Below are 21,736 nucleotides of genomic sequence, written 5' to 3' on the forward strand. Positions count from 1 at the left end.
AACTACCAATCTGACCCAGCTTCCTCACTGGCCCCTGCTCCTACTCCACACCCCATCACCAACTTTTTACAGTCTATCATCAGCAAACTCCCTTATAGCCATCACTCCTTCTATGAACTCTTTAGTATCTTTTTCTTGCTTCATTGGAAATTTGGCTATCTCCTGGGAGTACTGCCTGCGCTTCATTTTCCTCCCATATCCATGTACCATAGGACCTGGAAATTGGCTAGGCTCCTTCTTGCTCCCCTTGGCTGCCATACTATTTGCTTCCTCGATCTACATCACCCTTTATCCCTCCTTGTCATTACTTACCAGCCTCCCTACCCCCAGTTGTTCTCCTGCCTTCGTTAGGGATTTCAATATCTCACTCACTGTCTACCTCTTCAGTCATACTCCTGACATCCCACCTAGAAACTTCAGCAGCCACGTGGATGACTCCACAACATCTGGTCTCACAATTCCTTGTCCTACCCCGTTTCAAAGATTTTGTCTTCCACCCTACCTCCACCCTCTTCCATGACCGTAGCCAGCATGCCATCACCAATAACTGTGCCACTAAGAACATTCTACTCTCTGACCACTAATTTCTATTATTTATTTCATTTATTCTAATATCTCAATTCTAATAATTTTACCCCATTAGGACCTCCAATTAATTGACCACTTTTTAACTTTCTATCACCCCTTTCATGTTTTCTCTTTGCTCTTTGCCTAACCCATATTCAAGTCCAGCCCCATAGCCATTCCTTCCCTACCCTTCTCTGTTGGTCACTCTTTCCTAACCAAGCCCACTGAGTAGAATACAGCTTTTTGCTCACTCTTCGTTTATACTCTAAGAGTTAAACATTGCTGAGAAAAGTCACACAACTGTGATAATTTCAATTTAAACTTGTGACCACAGAGTTCAAATGGGCAGATAATATTTCCTAGTATATTTTCCCAGAAAATTCACTTGTCACTATTTCACATGTTCTTCCTTCATGCCTGCCACATCGCTCCTCACCCTCCCTCTCAGCTGATGACCTGACCTCATATGTTTTTAAGAATATAGAAGCAATTAGACAAGAACCAGCTCATCTTTCTCATCAAATCTACATTGATCTACACCTGTGCATTTTGCCTTCTCTCTTGTTATGACACATGGGCTGTCCTTTGTCTAGCTCTTTTGCTTCTGTTCTGCATTCCATCTCCTTTGCCCCGACAGTCTTCCCTGCTCTGATCTGCCTCATCAGTTTCTCCCTTTCATCAGCCTACATGGATATCTTAAATTGTCCATCTTATAAAAAGACTCCCTTGTCCAACATTCACCCACTCTTCTGTTCTACTACTCTTTTGTTTTATTCCACAGCAAATCTCAGAAGAGACGCCTACACTTGTGGTCCCCATTTTCATCCCCCTCATCTGCTTTCATCCAACTACAATTGGCCTCTGGCCCCACCACTCAACAAAAACAACCCTGGTCATCATTACCAATTACCTCCATCCTGCCAAATCCAATGGCCAAGTTTCTGTCCTCATCTTCTTTGACATCTTATCAGCATTTGTCTCACTGGCTACTCCCGCTTAGTCTCCTCTGCTGGGCTGTCACTCTTTACCCAAATCTGAAGCTTGGAGCACTGCAGAGCTCAATTCTGGATGCTTAACTCTTCTCTGTCTCCACTTAAATCCTAGTTTGAAATAAGCCTGGCTTAGACTTAACCATTTTTTCCCAGAATGCAGAGTAATTCTTTTTCTTAGTTAGATATTTCCCATAATATAGTGACAAAATTGTACATCCTTTAAAGATGGTTGATTTATCATCAAGCTTACTTAAATATATTCATTCTAAAAGTTCCAAGATACCCATAGTTTTAACTTCCTCCCTTTTGAAGGATTTTAGCAGAATTGATAATAAAGAAGGAAAGCTATATGAATTGTGTTTTGTCCTGTATTCTCAATTCTATCCAGAGTGTAAGGGATGTATTAATTGATCTCCCTTCCCTATGTGGAGACAGCTGTGTGTCACCAGGTTATTTTTTTCACTTTATTTTCTCCCATTATAAAAATAATACCTAATTACTCTTAAAAAAGTTTAAATGCACAGAAAAGCAAAACAAGAACAATTACTCATAACTTCATCACTAAAATTTTTAATTTTACAATTCTCAATTTGCTCATACATCAGAATAATTATTCCTCTCTCACATTGTTATATCAAGATATTAGTACAGTATCAATCATAATTAACATTTATTAAGAGTTTACCATAAGCCAGGCACTGTATTGCGCACATTAAGTAAATTAACTCATTTAATCCTTAAAAAAACTCTATGAGATAGGTACTATATTCCAATTTTACAGTTAAGGAAACTGAGGCTTAGAGAGTTTAAGTAACATATCAATGGCTACAGGGCTCACTAATGACTAGTAAAGTAATAAGTGTAAACATTATTTTACAAACTGTAAACTGTAAGTTGTAAGTTATCAACACCTTCAGCTGTCATTTGGGGACTTCTTAGTAAATGTAAGATATGGTACACGTTCCGTATCTTCTTTCTCTATAAAATTTCAGTTGCTACATTAATGGCTCTAGTAGGGACCACGAAAGAGAATTTTGTATCTCTTATCTGCTGACAGGACAACTGCTGTGGCGTAAATGGTCCATCAGACTGGCAAAAATACACGTCTGCCTTCCGGACTGAGAATAATGATGCTGACTATCCCTGGCCTCGTCAGTGCTGTGTTATGAACAATCTTAAAGAACCTCTCAACCTGGAGGCTTGTAAACTAGGCGTGCCTGGTTTTTATCACAATCAGGTGAGTCCTCTCTCCTCCCAAGACTTGCCAGGAGGTTCTGCTGCTCTTTATGAGGAAAATATTGGTCAACTGTAGGAAATAGTCTTTCAGTAAGGAATTCTACATTCTTTTCCCTAAACCTCATGTTAACTATTTCCTTCTCTGTTAATAAACTGCAAATGCTATACTGGGACTGATGGGGCAAGTCAACTGTAGGAAATAGTCTTTCAGTAAGGAATTCTACATTCTTTTCCCTAAACCTCATGTTAACTATTTCCTTCTCTGTTAATAAACTGCAAATGCTATACTGGGACTGATGGGGCAAATTTACATTCTAATAAAAGTAACAGAACATGAGAATTGCAATAGCGGAATCCAACTTCGTTTAAATAAAGACAATTTGTACAATGTATAGAATTGCTATTTCAAGAAATATTTACATTAAACAAAGTTTTCCTCTAGTTTTGCAAAATGTAAATTGGAAGGGATGATGTGCAAAAAGAATGTTTTGCCAATTCCAAAGCAATGACTATTGCTGAGGATAAATGTAGTAATTACACATCCACATTCCTTATTCAATGGTAAAGTAGTACAGTCTTAATAAACATTAGGTTGGTGATTTGGATGGAAGGTAGTTTAAATACATACAGTTTTTGAAAAAGTTTCCAGGCTGATGAGGATAATGTGATTACAATCATGAAAACAAACATTTATTGAATACTTACTAAATGCCAAACACTGTTTCAAGTGCCACGCATATACTATCTCCTTTAATGCTCAGTAGTAGGTGCCAGTAGGATCCGTGCTTTACAGATGAAGAACTTAGATATAGAGATGCTAATAAATACCTTGCCGAGGCCACACAACTAGTAAATGTCCATCTTTTCAAAAAACCCTCTGGCTTTTGAAACACGAGTTTTCTGGCTTCAAGCACAGACTCTAAGCCAATGAAGACTTACTAATATTCCCCAAAAGTCCTGGTGAGAATCCCCATATACTTGTAGTCAGCATCTGCTGACACTGTACACTGAAACGCTGTGCTCTGCTCAGGAAAGCTTTCTTTAAGGAAAGCTAGTTGTGTACCAGCTCATTAAATAATTGAGAAATGTCAGGCTCTTTTGTTTGGGAGTAGAACAAACTGCACTTTCAGATTGAGGGACATGGCACTGTTGATCACCACATACCTGGCAGGGTGACTGGACTGGAACTGGATGCATTATTCCAGAAAAGGGCATGGGAGTGATCTAGATTATTTTGCAGCAGTGTCCAAAGCAACCCTCACTGAGCTTGACTGCAATATTGTCTGGCACTGTTTTAATCAATTATATTCAGATTGTTATTAAAAATTAAATTTGCTGCTTATAATCATGCTGTGCAATATAATTATTCTCAGGACTATAAAAGGCTTTTGATATTTCAACATTGGAACTGGCTCATGCAAGTTGGATTGTAATTGTGTACAATTGATTGATTGTAATTGTGTACAAACTGTATTACCTCTTTGAAAGGGAAGAAAATAAGACATTTGTCTTCATATAACCAGTTTATTTCATAGTTACACATTTTTTTCCTAGCACATATAATATTGTAGTTATGAGGACAAACCTGAAGCAACTTACTTTTCTCAAGTTTAGATACATGAGAAATTGAGGAAAAGATACAATGAACTCTTTTCCTCTATCTTGGGACCTCCACACCCATTTTGACAATGCTTCTAACATGTTCCCTTGCAGTTCCCTGGCCTCATCTGTTCTAACAACTCCACCTCCACTGCCTCCCAACTACAAATTCGTCATCACTCAGCCCTACTCCTCCACCAAATTCCTGAATTCTGAAATTCCTCTTTTTGTTCCTGACATCCTGTGCTCCCTGTTTCTCAACCTCACTCATTCTCCTCCTTTGACATCATCTCTTATCTATTAATCCTTTCTGATACTCCTTAGCCCAGCCTCCCAGATTCCCACACACCACCATTCTCCCTGGCCCATAGGTCTTGCTAAGTCCCCTCTTGCCGTCCTTTCCCACCAAGCAAAAGGTGCCACCCCAAGACCTGGTATACTTTATTTCTATTATTGCATTCACCACCTGGAACTATATTTGTTCCCAAGTCTATTTTTTCTGAGTCTCCTTGAGGACTGTGTATTTTTCGATTCTACAGATTTGATATTTTTAGTACTTAGCATAATGCCTGGCACAAGGCAAGCACCAATGTTTGATAGATGGGTGAATAAAGAAGTGAATAATGAATGGTTTTCCTTTTCTTTTCTTTGTTTTTTCTGAGACGGAGTCTGTCTCGCTCTGTCGCCAGGCTGAAATGCAGTGGCACGACCTTGGCTCACTGCAACTTCCACCTCCCAGGTTCAAGCGATTCTCCTGCCGCAGCCTCCCAAGTAGCTGGGACTACAGGTGCACACAACCACACCCAGATAATTTTTGTGTTTTTAGTAGAGATAGGGTTTCACCATGTTGGCCAGGATGGTCTCGATCTCTTGACCTTGTGATCCGCCCACCTCAGCCTCCCAAAGTGCTGGGATTAAAGGCATGAGCCACCGTGCCTGGCCTGGTATTTGTTTTGTTTGGTTTTGTTTTGTTTGAGAGACAGGGTCTCACTCTGTCACCCAAGCTGAAGTGCCATGCCACAATCACAGCTTATTGCAACCTGGAACTCCTGGGCACGAGTGATCCTCCCTTCCACCTCAGCCTCCCAACTAACTGGGACTCCAGGCATGTACCACCAGACCTGGCTAATTTTATTTTTTGTAGAGATGAGGTCTCACTGTGCTGCCCATGCTTCACTTTTTCACATCCATATTGTAGGTTTTCAGGATCTACAATGCACAAAGGTGCTGCTACAGCTGTGAAGACTAATGAAATTAGGGAAGTCACTATAAGCTTGGTAATAGTAGAAATTAACTAGAATTTCACACAGCATGTCAGATGCAAATATATATATTCTATGTTATGGTTTATGTGACTCAGAAATGCTATATGCAAATTGTCATCACTATACCCCAAAAATGTTATGATGAAATGAAGGAAAATCAAGTAAAGAACCACTAAATTGACTAGCATCACGAAAAGGCACTAAATGAGAAGAGGTGAAAAAAATGGGGCTTCTGTCTGTGAGCTTCATGAAGGCAAGGCCTACTTCTGTTTGCCACAGCTAAATGCCCAGCCAGTACTTGGTACCTGGCATAAGAAGGCTCTTATATATATATAATTAAATGAATGCCCACCTCCTGGGATTGTTGGGAGGACTCAGGAGTAGCAGATATGGGAGTGTTCTGTGAACCATCAAGTGTGTTGCAAGTTATACTGTTGTAAACATTACTTAATGTTCCATTCATTCTATAAATGTTTATTAGGTGTCTACTATGTGCCAGGCACTTATTCTAGGTTCTAGAAATTCAACAATGAACAACATAAAATCTCTGCCGTCATGGAACTTGCATTCTAGCATGGGAGACAGAAAATAAACATGTTACCAAACAAATACATGATAAAATTCCAGGCCCAAAAAGGCCATGAGCAGAAATAAAGCAGGGTGAATACAGAGTAGGATGGAGAAAGGGTCTTTTTCTCTGCCACTGTCAGGAAAGGCTTTGTTGAGATGATATTTGCAGAGGTCTGAATTAAGTGAGAAAATGAGACCCTGGAAGACTGGGGAGGAAAGTTCTACATGAACGGAGCTGTGAGTGCAAAGGCCCTTAAGTGGGAGCAGGCCCAGCTTTTTGAAGGAGCACAAAGGAGATCAGTAGGACAAGGCCAGAATGAGTGAAGGATGAGTAGAAGGATGGAGGTAGATTTTTTGTGGCTGGAACCCCCCACCCCCACCCTCACACACAAATTATAGGGAAGGATCCTTCTTAGGAAAAACAATAAAAATATGCATACAAAAGTAGGCACAGGGCCTTGAAAGGGTTTTTCAAGTAAGGGGCCCTGAAGCTTAAGCTCATTCGCTTTATAGAGAAACCTCCTCTAGTAGTGGAAGATGGGGTGAGAGGCGGGGCCGCATGGTCCATGGAACCAGCCCTGGTTATAGAATTTCCTAGGCATTCCCTTTGGTTCCCAGAGCTTTGGTAGAGGCTGCTCAGATGGCAGCTCTAGCCTTACACGTGTGTATCACTCCAGAACTTAGCACAGTGACTAGGATAGAGCGTGCCACGTATAAATACTTACTGGTTTGTAGCATGCATGAATGAATGATTTGGTGAATAAAAAAATTATTCTTTTGCATGCTCACTGTGACCCTTCAAGGTCTCATCAGAATCCAGTAACATTGAAATATAACATCAAATGAGAATTCAGGGAGCATAATGCAGGGGTTCCTTTAATGATTATTAAAAATGGCAACAGGGGATCTCTGGTTTTCATGGACAGAAGCATTTTTATTTAAAAACAAACAAATCAAAAAGTAACTGCCTCCAAATCAATCACCAATAAAACCTTTGGGGAGGGAAAAATTGAATTAAGATTTTTGAATTTATTGTCCACGTATTCAGTATAGAAAGAGTGTTATGCTAAAATAGCAGTACTTTGTAGTGAGATTAAGTGATAAAGACACAAATAAATGTGATGTAGAATCATTGTTCAACAGTATTGTTTGTGTTCCCTCAGTAAAGCACTGGCTGTCCCCAGAGATGTGGAAATAGCCTGGGTATATATGAAATCAGACTCTTGGGCAGTATTGATTCCAAGAGGAACCTGCTTTCCCATCAACCTCTTCTTTGCTTTCTGGTTCTTCTCACACTAATGCGGAATTGCCTACTCCTTCAGGGCTGCTATGAACTGATCTCTGGACCAATGAACCAACATGCCTGGGGGGTTGCCTGGTTTGGATTTGCCATTCTCTGCTGGACTGTGAGTATTTCCCAGTACATATTTTATCTCTGAGAAGATGATAATAGGGAGAGACCTTGAGAGTGCCACTGGTTACCTCAACCACACTAGAAAGTCTAGAAACAAAACCTCAGGCCTGAAGGCTAGTCAGGAAACTTCTGGCACTGGAGGAAGGACAGTGGGTTCCCTTGAGAGGCAAGGAGTTAACTTCCCCTACCAGGGAAAGGCTGTGCCCTGCCCACCAGCTCCTTCTTCCGGCTGACTGATGCGCAGGTGCCTTTAGAAGGCTGGAGAGCCTCTTTCCCTTGCCAGAGTTCTTAGTGAACTGCTCCTCCCGGTCTCCAGATCTTATTAATTCATTTCATCCACATATCAAAGACTGTCACCTATCTAGATGGCCCCTGCCTGACACTAATAAGCCCAGATCCTTCCAAAGAGCTGCCTCTGACAGATTCATCCTTTCCTACTGCCCACTTTATCTGACGCGTATGCAGCAAGAGGTTGGAGCAGTGGTTCTCAGCCCCGGCTACACATTAAAACCCTGTGGGGAAACGTTTTTTAAAAAATTGCTTGGACCCCAACCTCTGAGACTTTGATTTAGTTGACCTGGGGGTTGAGCCAAGGCATTTTTTATTTCCCTCAGATGATCTGCTGTCAGGATTGAGAACCATTGCCTCAGAGAAGCAGTCACAAACTTTTGATTTCAGAACCCCCTTACGCTCTCAAAAATTATTGAGGACTCCAAAAGGCTTTTCTCTATGTGGCCTATATCTATTGGCACTTACCCCTTTGGAAATTAACATAGAAAAATTTTAAATGTTTATTTATTTTAAAATAATAAGCCCATTAAAAATTATCACAACATATTTTTGTGGAAAATAACTATTTTTTTTTTTTTTTAGTTTTTCAACATTTTATTATGAAAATGTTCAAACATACATAAACCTTAGAAGGAAAATAACTATTTTATAATAGTTACTTTTTTGTAAATCTCTTCAATGACTAGCTAAATAGAAGACTGCTAGATTCTCATATTTGCGCCTTCATTCAATCTGTTGTAATATGTTGCCTCGGTTGAATGATTTGAAGAAAATACATTCTAATTGAAAAAAATAGTGTTTTAATAATATTCACAATTATCTGAACTTGTGAAGTGCAATCTGAAGATAATTGTGAATGTGAAGAAAATTGTGAATATTCTTCAATGCTACACAAAACTCCACAAGTAGTAGTTCCATTTCATTTCTTTTCTTTTTTTGAGTCAGAGTCTCACTCTGTCACCCATGATGGAGTTCAGTGGCACAATCATAGCTCACTGTAGCCTCCAACTCCTGGACTCAAGTAATCGTCCTGCCTTGGCCTCCCCAGTAACTGGGACTACAGGTGCACACCATTGTGCCTAGGGCTTGCTTTGTTGCCTAGGTTGGTCTTGAACTCCTGGCCTCAAGCAATCCTCCCACCCTGGCCTCCCAAAGCACTGGGATTATGGTCATGAGCACTGCACCCAGCCCACAAGTAGTAGCTTCTTAAAGATCAGGTGCAATTTGGAATCTGAAATTCTGTTAATGAGCTTTTCATACTGTTATGTTCAAAATACATTACATTGGTTTGTCTTGCACTTTGCATATATCTTTCAGTCATTTATAACTCTATAACATCATAGATTGCTTATTTGGAAAAAATATTAGTTCATTGTGTTATGTAGATCTTCCAAATGTTAACTGATTTATTTATGCAATATCCAAAAAATCACATGTGGCATTGATATTGTCACATCAGAAAATACCTTAAGCAATGGGATGCTATCAAGTTCATGGTGACAGCTACAAGTTTTTCAGGGTTCTGATTTTTGCTTGAAAGCTCAAATTTATCATCAGCAATGAATATTGTCAGTTGTTTTCCTTGAAGTGACAGGCTCACTTTGTAAATTTTCAAGAAAATATCTGCCACTTGTCTAAGTCTGAACAACCATAGCTTGTCTGTTCGTCATTTTTTCAAGTAAAAGTGGTGTTTCCTTTAAAAAAAAAAATTCAGTACACAACACAATCATGCAAGTGCTTTTAAGACAACCATATTACACTATGCAACAGACTCCTTTATCAATGAATACTTCCTTTACTGTCATGCAGAATATTTAAAAAGATGTGTACTCAAAGACCAAAATGTAATAAAATTAGTAGTTCTTACTGCTTCATTGAGGACAATCTCAAGTGAAACTGGCTTTTCAAATGTTTTTATTTTTTGGCTGGGCGCAGTGGCTCACGCCTGTAATCCCAGCACTTTGGGAGGCCGAGGCGGGCGGATCACGAGGTCAGGAGATCGAGACCATCCTGGCTAACATGGTGAAACCCCATTTCTACTAAAAATACAAAAAAATTAGCCGGGCATGGTGGCAGGCACCTGTAGTCCCAGCTACTCGGGAGGCTGAGGCAGAAGAATGTCGTGAACCTGGGAGGCGGAGCTTGCAGTGAACCGAGATCGAGCCACTGCACTCCAGCCTGGGTGACAGAGCAAGACTCCATATCAAAAAAAAAAAAAAAAAAAAGTTTATTTTTTTTTACTGCAAATGCATAGCAGTGAAGACACAATGACCACTAACACAGTTTAGTGACTCTGCCTTGATTCTTGCTGTTACTCCAGCAGTTTTACTTTCTACTGCTTTTACACCATCAGTGCAAATAGGAAAACAGTGAAAAGGCAAATAAGTTCTCATTATTATTCAGATAGTCTTACATAATGGGCTCCTGAACCACCCTTCAGGTGTTTACTATGTGTATTAGTCCATTTTCACAGTCCTATGAAGAAATACCCAAAACCATGTACTTTATAAAGAAAAAGAAGTTTAACGGACTCATAGTTCCACATGGCTGGGGAGGCCTCACAATCATGGCAGAAGGCGAAGGAGGAGCAAAGGCATGTCTTACATGACAGCAGGCAACAGAGCGTGTGCAGGGGAACTGCCCTTTATAAAACCATCAGATCTCACAACACTTATTCACTGTCAGGATAACAGCATGGAAAAAACCCACTCCCATGATTCAATTATCTCCCATCAGGTCCCTCCCATGGCACATGGAGATTATGGAAGCTACAATTCAAGATGAGATTTGATTGGGGACATAGCTGAACCATAACACTATGCTTTAAGAAATGTTGGCCTTTGGGAGGCTGAGGTGGGTGGATCACGAGGTCAAGAGATCAAGACCATCCTGGCCAACATGGTGAAACCCATCTTTACTCAAAATACAAAAGTTAGCTGGGTGTGGTGGCATGCACCTGTAATCCCAGCTACTCGGGAGGCTGAGGCAGGAGAATCACTTGAACCCAGGACACGGAGGTTGCAGTGAGCTGAGAGCATGCCACTGCACTCCGGCCTGGTGACAGAGCAAGACTCTTATCTCAAAAAAAAAAAAAAAAAAAAAAAAAAAAAAAAGAGAAAAAGAGAAAGAAATGCTGGCTTAGGGGGTGATAAATTGAGTGAGGCAGGAAGGAGAGGGAAATCAACTCCTTCAAGGGGTCTTTCATGATCCCTGAACCCAACCTGTTAGGAGCTCTCACAAGATGCTGTGCACACCTCTATGATGGAACGTGTCCATGATGACGTATTTGACTGCAAAAAGCTGAGAACCAGCTGTTCTTTGTAACCCCAGTGCCAAGCACAGCATGTAATAAGAGCTCAATCATTTGTTGAATGAATGAAAGGTAACAGTGAAGTTTCTATTTGTGCCATATTAGCAGGAAGAGTGGGATAATGTTTAAAGGCTTTGAGTATCTCAGAACTCCAAACCAGTTGTAACCCTTGATTTTCCACAAGTATCAAATAAACTCTGTATCTAGTTAATTCCCTCTTGAAATTCAAAAGAGGGAAGGGAAGGGAATTAAATGATTAAATGTATTGAGAGCTGCTATAAACAAGGCGTCATGTCAAATATTTTCAATATTAAATCCCCACAACAGTAGCTAAGCAGGTAGCCAGTCTCCCGTCTTACAAGGAACAGAGAAATTCAGTGGGGCTCTCAAGAATTGTGCTTAATGAGAGCTTTTAAGCATGCTCGTTTCACTGTTGCTTGCAAGGGGCTTTTTCTTAGTGATTAACTAGATAAACTCTGAAGCTGACTGCCTGGATTTGAATCCCAGCTCCACCACCTACTAGTTCTATGACCTTGGATAAGTTACTTCTCTGTGCCTCCATTTCTCCATAGGGTTTTGGAAGCATTAACTTCAGTTACATGGGTAACACTTAGAACAGTGCTCGATGCATAATAAGGTATTCTAATAAACATTAGATCCTGTTATTTTTTCATTATCTCATTCACTGCTCTAGCTCTGGGGTAGGTAGAGATGTTACATTTATTTTATAAATGTAGAAACTGGAGCTCAGGAAATTTAAATGACTTGGCTAAAGTTACCCAGGAGTAAGTGCCAGATCTAAAACAGAGCCCAAATAAACTAAAATAAAACTCAGCCCTTGCCTAAGTCAGGTATCTTCAGTTCTGTGGCTTTCTTCAGAGGCAGCCATTCCAGGTCACAAGCATTTTAGGAAAAAAGAGAAGTTCCCTGGGAGAAGTTTAATACTAGAAGCAAGGAATGCTTACCCCAAAATGGTACATACTAGAAACAGGAAGGCATTGGAGGATAAGTGGCCTTGATGGCAAAAAAAAGTTTAGCACAGACGAAAAGGGCAACCCCAGAAGATAAGGAGTCTAGGATGAGAACTGGGATGAGAATGTGGGGAACAGAGAAGCTGCCTGAGTGGCAGGTGATAAGTGATGCTTTGGAGCAGGATGGATTTGGTGTCACATCTGGCCCAGTGATGTTGCTTATAACGAGATTACTTTTAAAAATCTGTTGTCTAACAAAGACATGGAACCAACCCAAATGCCCATCAGCAATAGACTGGATAAAGAAAATGTGGTCCATACACACTAGAATACTATGCAGCCATAAAATGGAATGAGATCACGTCCTTTGCAGGGACATGGATGAAGCTGGAAGTCACCATCCTCAGCAAACTAACACAGGAACAGAAAACCAAACACCGCATGTTCTCACTCATAAGTGGGAGGTGAACAATGAGAACGTATGGGCACAGGAAGGGGAACAACACATACCAGGGCCTGTTGAGGGGTGATGGGTGAGGAGAAGGGACCTTAGAGGATGGGTCAATAAGTGCAGCAAACCACCATGGCACACGTATACCTGTGTAACAAACCTGCACGTTCTGCACATGTATCCCATTTTGTTTTTTTTTTTAAAGAATAAAGAAAAACAAACAAAAATATCTGTTGTCACCTAAGCCTGAATGAACCTAACATCATTTTTTTCCAAGAATGAGGTGTTTGTAAAACAATCCCTTATTTATTTTTCCTTGTTTTTTTCTATTCCAGTTTTGGGTTCTCCTGGGTACCATGTTCTACTGGAGCAGAATTGAATATTAAGCATAAAGGATTGCCACCATACCTCTTTCCCCAAGTGACTCTGGATGTGGTGCTGGAACCAGCTCTCTCCTAATATTCCCAGTTTGTGCCCCACACTAACATGTGTGTCTTACATTGCCAAGTCAGATGGTACGGACTTCCTTTAGGATCTCAGGCTCCTGCAGTTCCCATGACTCCTACTTTTCATCCTAGTCTAGGATTCTGCAACATTTATATAGACTGTTGAAAAGAGAATTTGAAAAACGCATAATAACTACTTCCATCCCTGCTTATTTTTAATCTGGGAAAATAAATGCATTAGAAGGAACCTGTGTTATCACACTAACCCAGAGCTGCATTTGGCTAGCAATCTGCCCGTATCTCTTACCGTTATCTAAAAGAAGCTTCCAAGGCTTCTATTCATCTCAGTGTTGTCAGGGGAACAGAGAAGCCAGGAAAACATTACTGAAATATACCTTTTGCATTTCTTTCTAGAGTAGCTCCCATGTACGGAGATAGGTGATTCTCTTCATGCCACCTTCAGATCCTTTTATTCTCCAGAATAATTCTTAACAGTGGTTCAAATTTTCTTTCATACCTTGCAGAGTGGTACGTGTTTAGTAGCCTCAGTTCTCCGGTAATTATAAGTGTGGGCTGGGCGTGGTGGCTCTTGCCTGTAATCCCAGCACTTTGGGAGGCCGAGGCGGGCAGATCACCTCAGGTCAGGAGTTCAACACCAGCCTGGCCAACATGGTGAAACTCCATCTCTACAAAAATACAAAAATTAGCCAGGCATGATGGCAGGTGCCTGTAATTCTAGCTACTTGGGAGGCTGATGCAGGAGAATCACTTGAACCCGGAAGAGAGAGGTTGCAGTGAGCCGAGATCGCACCACTGCACTCCAGCCTGGATGAAAGAGCCAGACTGTGTCTCCAAACGAACAAAAGAAAGTGTGGGGACTTCTGTGGACAGACAAGGTGCCTGTTATATATTTACTCAGACTTTGCCCTGAATGGTCTCAGCTTGAGACCATTTCAAACTGGAGAGAAGCAAGCCAGCCAATAGAATGGGATGATTTACAGGGATTTCTGTTTACTGTCAAAATATTTCTCATCTGAACTGTTTCCATTTGTGGTCCTGAAGGAAATTCTTATAACTCAACATTTGTCTAGTCTTATAAATAAAGAGGGCTTTAAAATCTGTTCACTTTCATTTTTACCAATGTCGTATATGAGTCTAACAAAATAGTTTTCCAACAGAAAAGCCTAAAGCCTGGGAATTAAAGTGGAGGAGGTAGAAACTGCAGACACAGGGTGTGGCTTCCTGCTGGATGCTGGCAAACCCCGCCATACAGTTGAACGGTGGGAACTTCTATGCTCACTTTTACTTTTCGCTCCTGCTACACTTACCCCAGAAGCAGTGATGAAACTAAGGCTCTTCAAATCCTTTTCCTCTTGCAATTGGAAGCAGTGGAAACCTCACCAATGCTAACTGCAGAACTGTGTGTCCTTCATGAAGAAAACATACCTGTCACCTTGGCGTCCTGCTCCCAGCTGACTCAGACGCAGGCAGCACCCCCATCCCATGTCCCCACCAGGTACCTGTGAGTGAGGCTGAGCGGTGGGGCAGCAGAGGGACAAGGATTGGAGGGGACTTGCCTTGGTTGTAAAGCAGGTGCAAGAGCCCAATCCCTGATTCCCAGGAGAGGGAACCAAAGGTCCATGTCCTGACAGCACAGCCAGCTCTCCTCTCCTTGACCCCCTTGTCTCTCCTGAATGAAGATCATGGGATATCGAGATAAATGACACCTGTGCTTGGCTGAAAAGGTTCTCTCTGTGGTCCTTGAGAAGATGGAAGGAGAGGGAAGGAACTTTCTCTGGGCAAAGTTTGAAACAGCTGTGCTCTCATCTCCCTCCCCACACTCTCCCCTGTGTATTCTGGTGCCTTTTGCCTCCACCACTCACTGGGCTTTCCAGTGCCCTCATCTCCCCACTGCCTAAGCAATTCCTGTCCCAAACCCACTCCCAGCTTCCCTTGCAGGGCTTCATGCTCCAAGATTCTCTCTACATGCAAAATTCCCATCTTATGATTGGATCTCGGCTAGGTCAGGGGAAGGCCTTTTTGGAAACCAATTCATACTAAGGAGTGGGTGACAACTCATCTCCACTCTCTCAATCTCTATGACATGTTCTTGATAACTGAGGTTGATCTCTAGTTGGTGGATTCCAGCACAGCAGTGGCAGCGTGAAAGACCCATTGTGGGACAAGATGGCCCACCTGCTGCTCCTTCAATCTTACCCCCTGACTTCCTTACCAAGCAATAACTAAAAGAGAAAGGGCCTTCAGTGAGCTCCTGCCCCCTGCCCCCTCTCCAGGTAGCTTCCTTCCTGGAGCCTCAGCCTCCTCCTTTATAGAAGGTGCAAAGTCTGCTGTAAATGGAGGTAGGCTCTGCTCCTTCCAAAAAAAAATGAGGTCCTAAACACAGGCACCCACTATGTCCTGGGGCTCCAACACTTAAGGAGGACACACTTTTCAGCTAAGACAGAAACGAGGTCTGAGGATCACCCTGCAGAGTCCGGCCATTCAGGACTCCTGCGCTTCCCTCTACAGGGCTCTCCTGTTTTGACCTCAGGACAGTTTCTGTTCTGCCCAATTCCTGCTCCCATCTCCCTCCACCTTCCCTGGAGTCCCAGCCTTGCCCCTCTTCCTTCTGGCTCCAGGGACTGGAAGTGGTCCCAAGCCAATGCTCAGGCAGGCCCAGGCTCAGCCCCAGCCCCAGCCCCAGCAAACCAGGGAGGCAAAGAAGAGCCAGGCGGCTTGGCTCTAGGGACCTGGCAGCTTGCTGAGCATGAGACAGGCCCAGACACAACTCTCTTGTGAAGTTTCCTTCTTCAACAGTTGGCCTGCTTATCAGGTGGGCAAAAAATAATTACTACCTAACACCAAAAATGTGTCAGGCTAATTTGCGCAAGTTTTACTTGATTGCAACACCAGGCAGGTCATCATGCTCTCTTGGCTGGCCATTTCCCTCCCTAGATTGCTCCACAGGCTCCTGGCAGGCAAACAGTTTGTCATTTAATGTTTACAAGCCCACTGCTCCTACTTGTCAGCTTTGGAGCTTTTCTTTGTCTACATCAGCTGGAATAAACAGGAACTGCTTCTATTTTAAGTAAAAGATCAGATATTTTCTGGCTACGCATAAAGAAAAGGAATACTAGTCATGTGAACTTGAAAATCTAATCTCCTCTCAATCTCACACCCCCACCCCAACCAATCTGACAACCTGTGTTGTGGTTGAGGAATTAGAAACTAAGCTGGTTTCTCCTTTCTATTGATGGAACAATTTCCTTTCTCCTTCTGGGTCTAGTATTTCCTCTAATGCCTCTTCCAGTTCCTTCTCAGCTTGTACAAGTGAGACCGAATCAAAGAAGAACCCCAAAGGAGGGTAGCTATAGACTATTGTGTTTGCTATTGTATTATAAGGCTCAAGTGGCCAGATCCCATGAAGGGATCCAGAAACATTGCAGAGAAACGCAGCCTTGCCGAGAAACACAGAGATCCCATATCCTTCTTCAACCAACCCTTCCCCCAGCACACCCTCCCACTCCACATTGTTAAGACACAAATAGCCAAATCCTGGAGTTTGGAGAAATGGTACTGTCATGCCCTACTATCTAGAGGTTTCTACCCTGAGTTCCTCTTGAAAAAAGAACAGAGCAACAGAAGCTGGTGAGGCACTCACAATTAGGCTCAACTATTCTCCCGTTAGAAATAAACAATCTCACAGAATACCAGCCTCATAGGGTCACTCTGAGACCATGATAAAATAAGGCAAGCCAAGGCCACTGCATAATTTTGTCTACGCACAAAAACAAGGTCACTGTGCCACCCACAAAAAACCAAACACCTGCTTTCTTGGCTAAAATTAGTGACTTCTATGTCTTCCCAATTACAGCTTTATTCTCTTGCTAGTCTCCCTCCCAACAAATAAAACTTACTGAAATACACAACCATGGACTTGCCCCTGCTTTCTGATAATATCCAACACAGCAAACCCTTTCTTGGACCCTCCCCAAATGACCCAACCAAAGCCCAAATGCTGTAATAGTTCTAACTTCCTTCTACTGAGTTGCTTCGTGGATCCCCCATGGGGGATCTGCAATGTTTCTGGATCCCTTCATGGGATCTGGCCACTGCAACGATTGCAACTAGTCACAATCCCAATTTTTTTCCAAATAGAGCTCTTGAATTTATTCCTCCACTGAAATTTTGTACCCTTTGATCAACTCTAACCCAATTAATTTATCTGCAATGTGTTCCGGGGGGGGGGGGGGGGGGTTGGCTGAAAGACATTGACACTCTCCAAGTTAGTTTTCCCATCCTTATTTCCTCAAGGAAATAAGGTTTATTTATTCCTCCCTGGTGTAGGTATATTTACTTATTTATCACCATGAAGTGGTTAAGAACATGAACTTTGGAGTCAAAGTACTTGGCTCCAAATCCCAGCTCTCTGACAAGTCACTTAGCTTCTTGGAGCCTGCTTCAGAGAAACTGGTCTCTCCTCCCACAGGACTGGGAGGATTCAGTAAGATACGTAAAGTGTGCATCATCCTATAAGAAAGGCCAATCAGGAAGTTATATCAGGGAAACTGATACAGAGCAAGCACTTAGTTTATTATGTCCCACCCTTCACCAACCTCTGCTCCAAGCCCCCACATCTCTCTCTCATTCTCTCTTTCTCTCTCTCTCTCTCTCTCTCTTTCTCTCTCTCACACACATATACTCCACACATGGGCACACAAGGTTTGATAATTTTATTTAAATCTTAAAAATTATCAGTGGAACAATGGAGCCTTTACCTGTACAGGTGTACTTCCTAGGGGTGGAGTATATTTTTAGAATGATCATGCCCTCTCAGCAGGTATAAGATGGTTATGCATATACAAAAAAATCAACGATGGTAGAAATAGCATAAAATATGGAAGGCACTAAGGATAGAGGGTTTTTTAAGTTATAGAATGTGATTGGTGAAAAGGAACTTATGAAATGTACCTGAATATGCTTCATCTTGCAGAATATGTTAATGGTTTTTGGTAGGGACTGCATATATGAATAGGATTGGGGAAAGTGAATTTCAAGTCTGGGAGAAAATGCCTTTTATCTCACTCAAGTCCATTCACAGAGAATTTTGGGGCTCCCAGGAAATCTATCCATTGGGGCTTGAGTGGAAGTGACGGGGGTAAGGGCAGAAAAACTAGGGAGGGAGTTGGGGACAAAGTTCTGAGAGCAGCTGAGAACAGGAATGCACTTTTCAGGGTCCAGCCCATACTAACCCTCTGCAGGAATTCCGACAAGGACATACATTCAGGAAAATTACTGCAAAGAATAAGAGAAGCCAAGAAGGCGGCAATATGGTGTAATGGTCTTGAAAGTCAGATGGCCTCAGTTTGGCTCTGACTCTGCCATTTGCTGCCTGTCAGACTCCTGGCAAGTCACTCTCCTGGCTGGGACCTCTACTTACTCGTCTGCCCTCTTAGCTCAAGAGTCAGAAGCATCGGCCAGGCACAGTGGCTCACGCCTGCAGTCCCAGCATTTTGGGAGGCCAAGGCAGGCAGATCACCTGAGGTCAGGAGTTCGAGACCAGCCCGGCCAACATGGTGAAACTCCATCTCTACTAAAAATACAAAAATTAGCAGAGCATGGTGAGGCATGCCTGTAGTCCCAGCTACTTGAGAGGCTGAGGCAGGAGAATCACTTGAACCCGGCAGGTGGAGGCTACAGTGAGCCAAGATTGTGCCACTGCACTCCAGCCTTGGTGACAGAGTGAGACTCTGTCTCAAAAAAAAAAGAAAAAAAAAAAAAAAAAAAAAAAGTCAGCAGCATCAATAAAGTGTGTGTAAAGATATCACAAACTGTAAAGCACTATAGAAATGAATGCCAGTATAGGTGAGGAAAAAAAAAAATCAATAAAAACTTCAAAGTAACACACTCTTTGTGTTAGGCAGTTGTGATATCCAAATAGCCTGCCCCCATATAATCCTTAGAAATTATAGTAGGCATAGCTATCTCTACAATATTTAAAACGGTAGGCCTCTTTGTGGCAACTATGAAAAAATGTATAGGGCAGGAACTGGAGGAAGCCAGTTCCTTTGAAGCCTAACCCCCTGCCCAGCGGAGAGGCAAGAGCATGGAGGGAGGCAGCAGTGAATGGGCAAGCAGCTTCATGCCCCATGTCACCAGTTTTTGACGCTCCAGTGCAGGGAAAGTGCCACAGTGGCAGTGTCAAGGTCTTAAAAATCTATCTTCCATCTCAAGAAGTTTCATAACAAGTCATTTAAGGGACTTTTAGATTATCTTGGTTGGAAGAATTACCTGAAGAAAAGTAAAAGGCATCGTTTGGTCATTTCCAACACTGAAAAACTGCAGATGTCAAAAAAAAAAAAACAGAATTTCTGCATGGTACTAGCTATGTTCCATTTCCATTGAGTAAGAAATTGAGTTCTCAAATACAGATCGTCAAATTCCTTGCACACACCATTCTCTTCCATTGCCCTTCCCAACCATGATGAGGGAGGGACCTACAACCTCTCAATTACCATCTGTTAATATGGTCATGGTCAAGCAAATTGGGACAGAGCTCTAGAGAAAGGTTCTATAGAAAAGAGAAGGGACAGTGAGGGGGAGATTTACTCAGTACACTCAATACAGCCCCATTAGCAACTCTCCCAAGAAAGAAGCTCCTTTACAAAGCTTGAGCAAAAAACATGAAAACCCTGAGTATTTCTCTGCTAAGTAAAGAAAAACCATGGCCAGGCACTGTGGCTCACACCTGTAATCCCAGCACTTTGGGCACCCCAGGCAGGTGGATTGATTTTGAGCTCTAGAGTTCAAGACAAGCCTGGGCAACACGGTGAGACCCCAACTCTACTAAAAAGACAAAAAAATAGCTGGGAGTGGTGGTGAGCGCCTATGGCCCCAGCTATTCGGGAGGCTGAGGTGGGAGGATTGTCACTTGGGCCTGGGGAGTGGAGGCTGCAGGAAGCCGAGACTGCACCTCCACACTCCAGCCTGGGTGACAGAGCAAGACCCTGTTGCCAAAAAAAAAAAAAAAAAAAAAAAAAGGAAAAGAAAAAAAAAACACTTTTGCTCTTTTGCTCCCTGTGCTGAGTTAAAAGCTAAACCAAAACCAAGCCAGCCCTAGGTAAACCTGTCATGTCTATAAAGTGTATTGCCCTTTCAAATTCTCTTTCCCCATTTGGGTGGTGATAACTCTTTGTTTTTTCTTAGCACCAAACCTTCCTACTCCCTCTCCCTGCTTGGGAAGGATTAGATATTATTTAAACTTCCTGGCTGGCACTCATTCATGTTAAAGTTTAACTGTTGAGGTGTCTTACAATAATCATGGATTGAGAACCCCCAGAGCTTGTGTGATAAGCATAATGCATTCATGGAGGTGCCCCGGGAGTGAGACACAGATGGGCCTATCCTAAGACTGGAGCTGGTTCCACAAGGAGGTCACACATGAGACGAACAAGAGAGAGGGACAGAAGGATGGGAGACAGAGGGAGTGGAGGGCTTTGTTTCATTTGTTCTGTTTTTAACCTCTTTAGAATTATGGATACTGAAATGAATATATCTGTAGGCCTCAAAGATAAAAAAACACGAAGGAACACTCAAAGTTTTTTCACATTTTACTACAGAGGTATTTGATAGACGTACTGATTATCAGTTAATATGTAAACTTGTAAACTGCTAATTCATATCCTACTTGTACAAAATCATTTTACAAAAACTCTAAAAACTAATAGATAATGTGTCTCTGGTGGGCATCACTGGAAGGCATACCTGGGCAGGTGCCTCCCCTGCAGGCTATCAGCAGCTGAAACCAGCTCAGCTGCTGCTGCCTCTGCAGGAGATACTCTGCCCTCCTGCTACCTCTTCATTCCCAAGTTCACTGCATCTTGATTCGTCACGTTTTCTCCCCTCTTTTGTGGCCTTCTTCTCACCTGGGACCCACCACCTCACAGACGATTGTACAGGATAAATGAATAACAGTATTGTATCTTCGTACCTTTCTACACTGGACAAGAACAACTTTGGTTCTCTCAGACATTCAGCAATCTTATTTCCTGTGGCCTTTTATCCCATTACATATCACTTCAAATTTAAATAAATCTCCTTCAACCAGAGTCCTCAAATCGCATTCATTTTATCCTGTGAGTCATCGTTTTATATAAAGTCCTTCAAGTATCCATATTACAATAGTTAACCCTCATGATCAAAACGACTAAGAAAGCTGTCTTGTTACAACTGTTTTATACTCCACATCACCAGGAGCTCTGCTAAGAAAATACAAAAAGGAAAAATTCAGCCCAACAATGAGCTGAAACAGGTTCTTAATGTGTGCTACTATTGGAAGTCTCTAGGCCAAAATTATTGCAACCAAAGAATCAGTTCTTCCAAACATCACCAAAAGATCCAGGATCATGTACCAGACCAGAAATCCACTGTGATGTTGACATACAAAGGGTTGTGTTCCACGGATACTAATTTATAAGAACAACTACTCAACCCATCTGTTCTCCAGACTCGTGACACTTGGTGTAAGAGCTTCATCCTAAAGATAAAAAGAACAAATGTGAATGATAAGACAAGAATTTAATGTATGTCTCCACTGCATTTTGCCTTGCCCCGAAATTTGGCAA

The 21,736-nt window shown here is 42.1% G+C and overlaps 2 protein-coding genes across 2 annotated transcripts in view; one reads left to right on the forward strand and one right to left on the reverse strand.

Annotated features, from left to right (window-relative positions):
• Nucleotides 1-14,233, forward strand: part of UPK1B (uroplakin 1B) — a 32,104-nt gene extending 17,871 nt beyond the window's left edge. Inside the window, exons 6-8 of the mRNA XM_010357446.2 lie at nucleotides 2,617-2,796; nucleotides 7,552-7,635; nucleotides 13,002-14,233. Of these exons, the coding sequence (XP_010355748.1) occupies nucleotides 2,617-2,796; nucleotides 7,552-7,635; nucleotides 13,002-13,052 (315 nt within the window). The 3' untranslated portion in view covers nucleotides 13,053-14,233. The remainder of the gene's footprint in view (nucleotides 1-2,616; nucleotides 2,797-7,551; nucleotides 7,636-13,001) is intronic.
• Nucleotides 14,234-20,711: 6,478 nt separating this feature from the next.
• The window catches only part of B4GALT4 (beta-1,4-galactosyltransferase 4), a 30,696-nt gene continuing 29,671 nt past the window's right edge, over nucleotides 20,712-21,736 (reverse strand). The window contains exon 8 of the mRNA XM_010357447.2: nucleotides 20,712-21,648. Coding sequence (XP_010355749.1) covers nucleotides 21,516-21,648 — 133 coding nt within the window. The 3' untranslated portion in view covers nucleotides 20,712-21,515. The remainder of the gene's footprint in view (nucleotides 21,649-21,736) is intronic.

The sequence above is a fragment of the Rhinopithecus roxellana genome, chromosome 1, assembly GCF_007565055.1.
Source record: "Rhinopithecus roxellana isolate Shanxi Qingling chromosome 1, ASM756505v1, whole genome shotgun sequence".
Classification (NCBI taxonomy): domain Eukaryota; kingdom Metazoa; phylum Chordata; class Mammalia; order Primates; family Cercopithecidae; genus Rhinopithecus; species Rhinopithecus roxellana.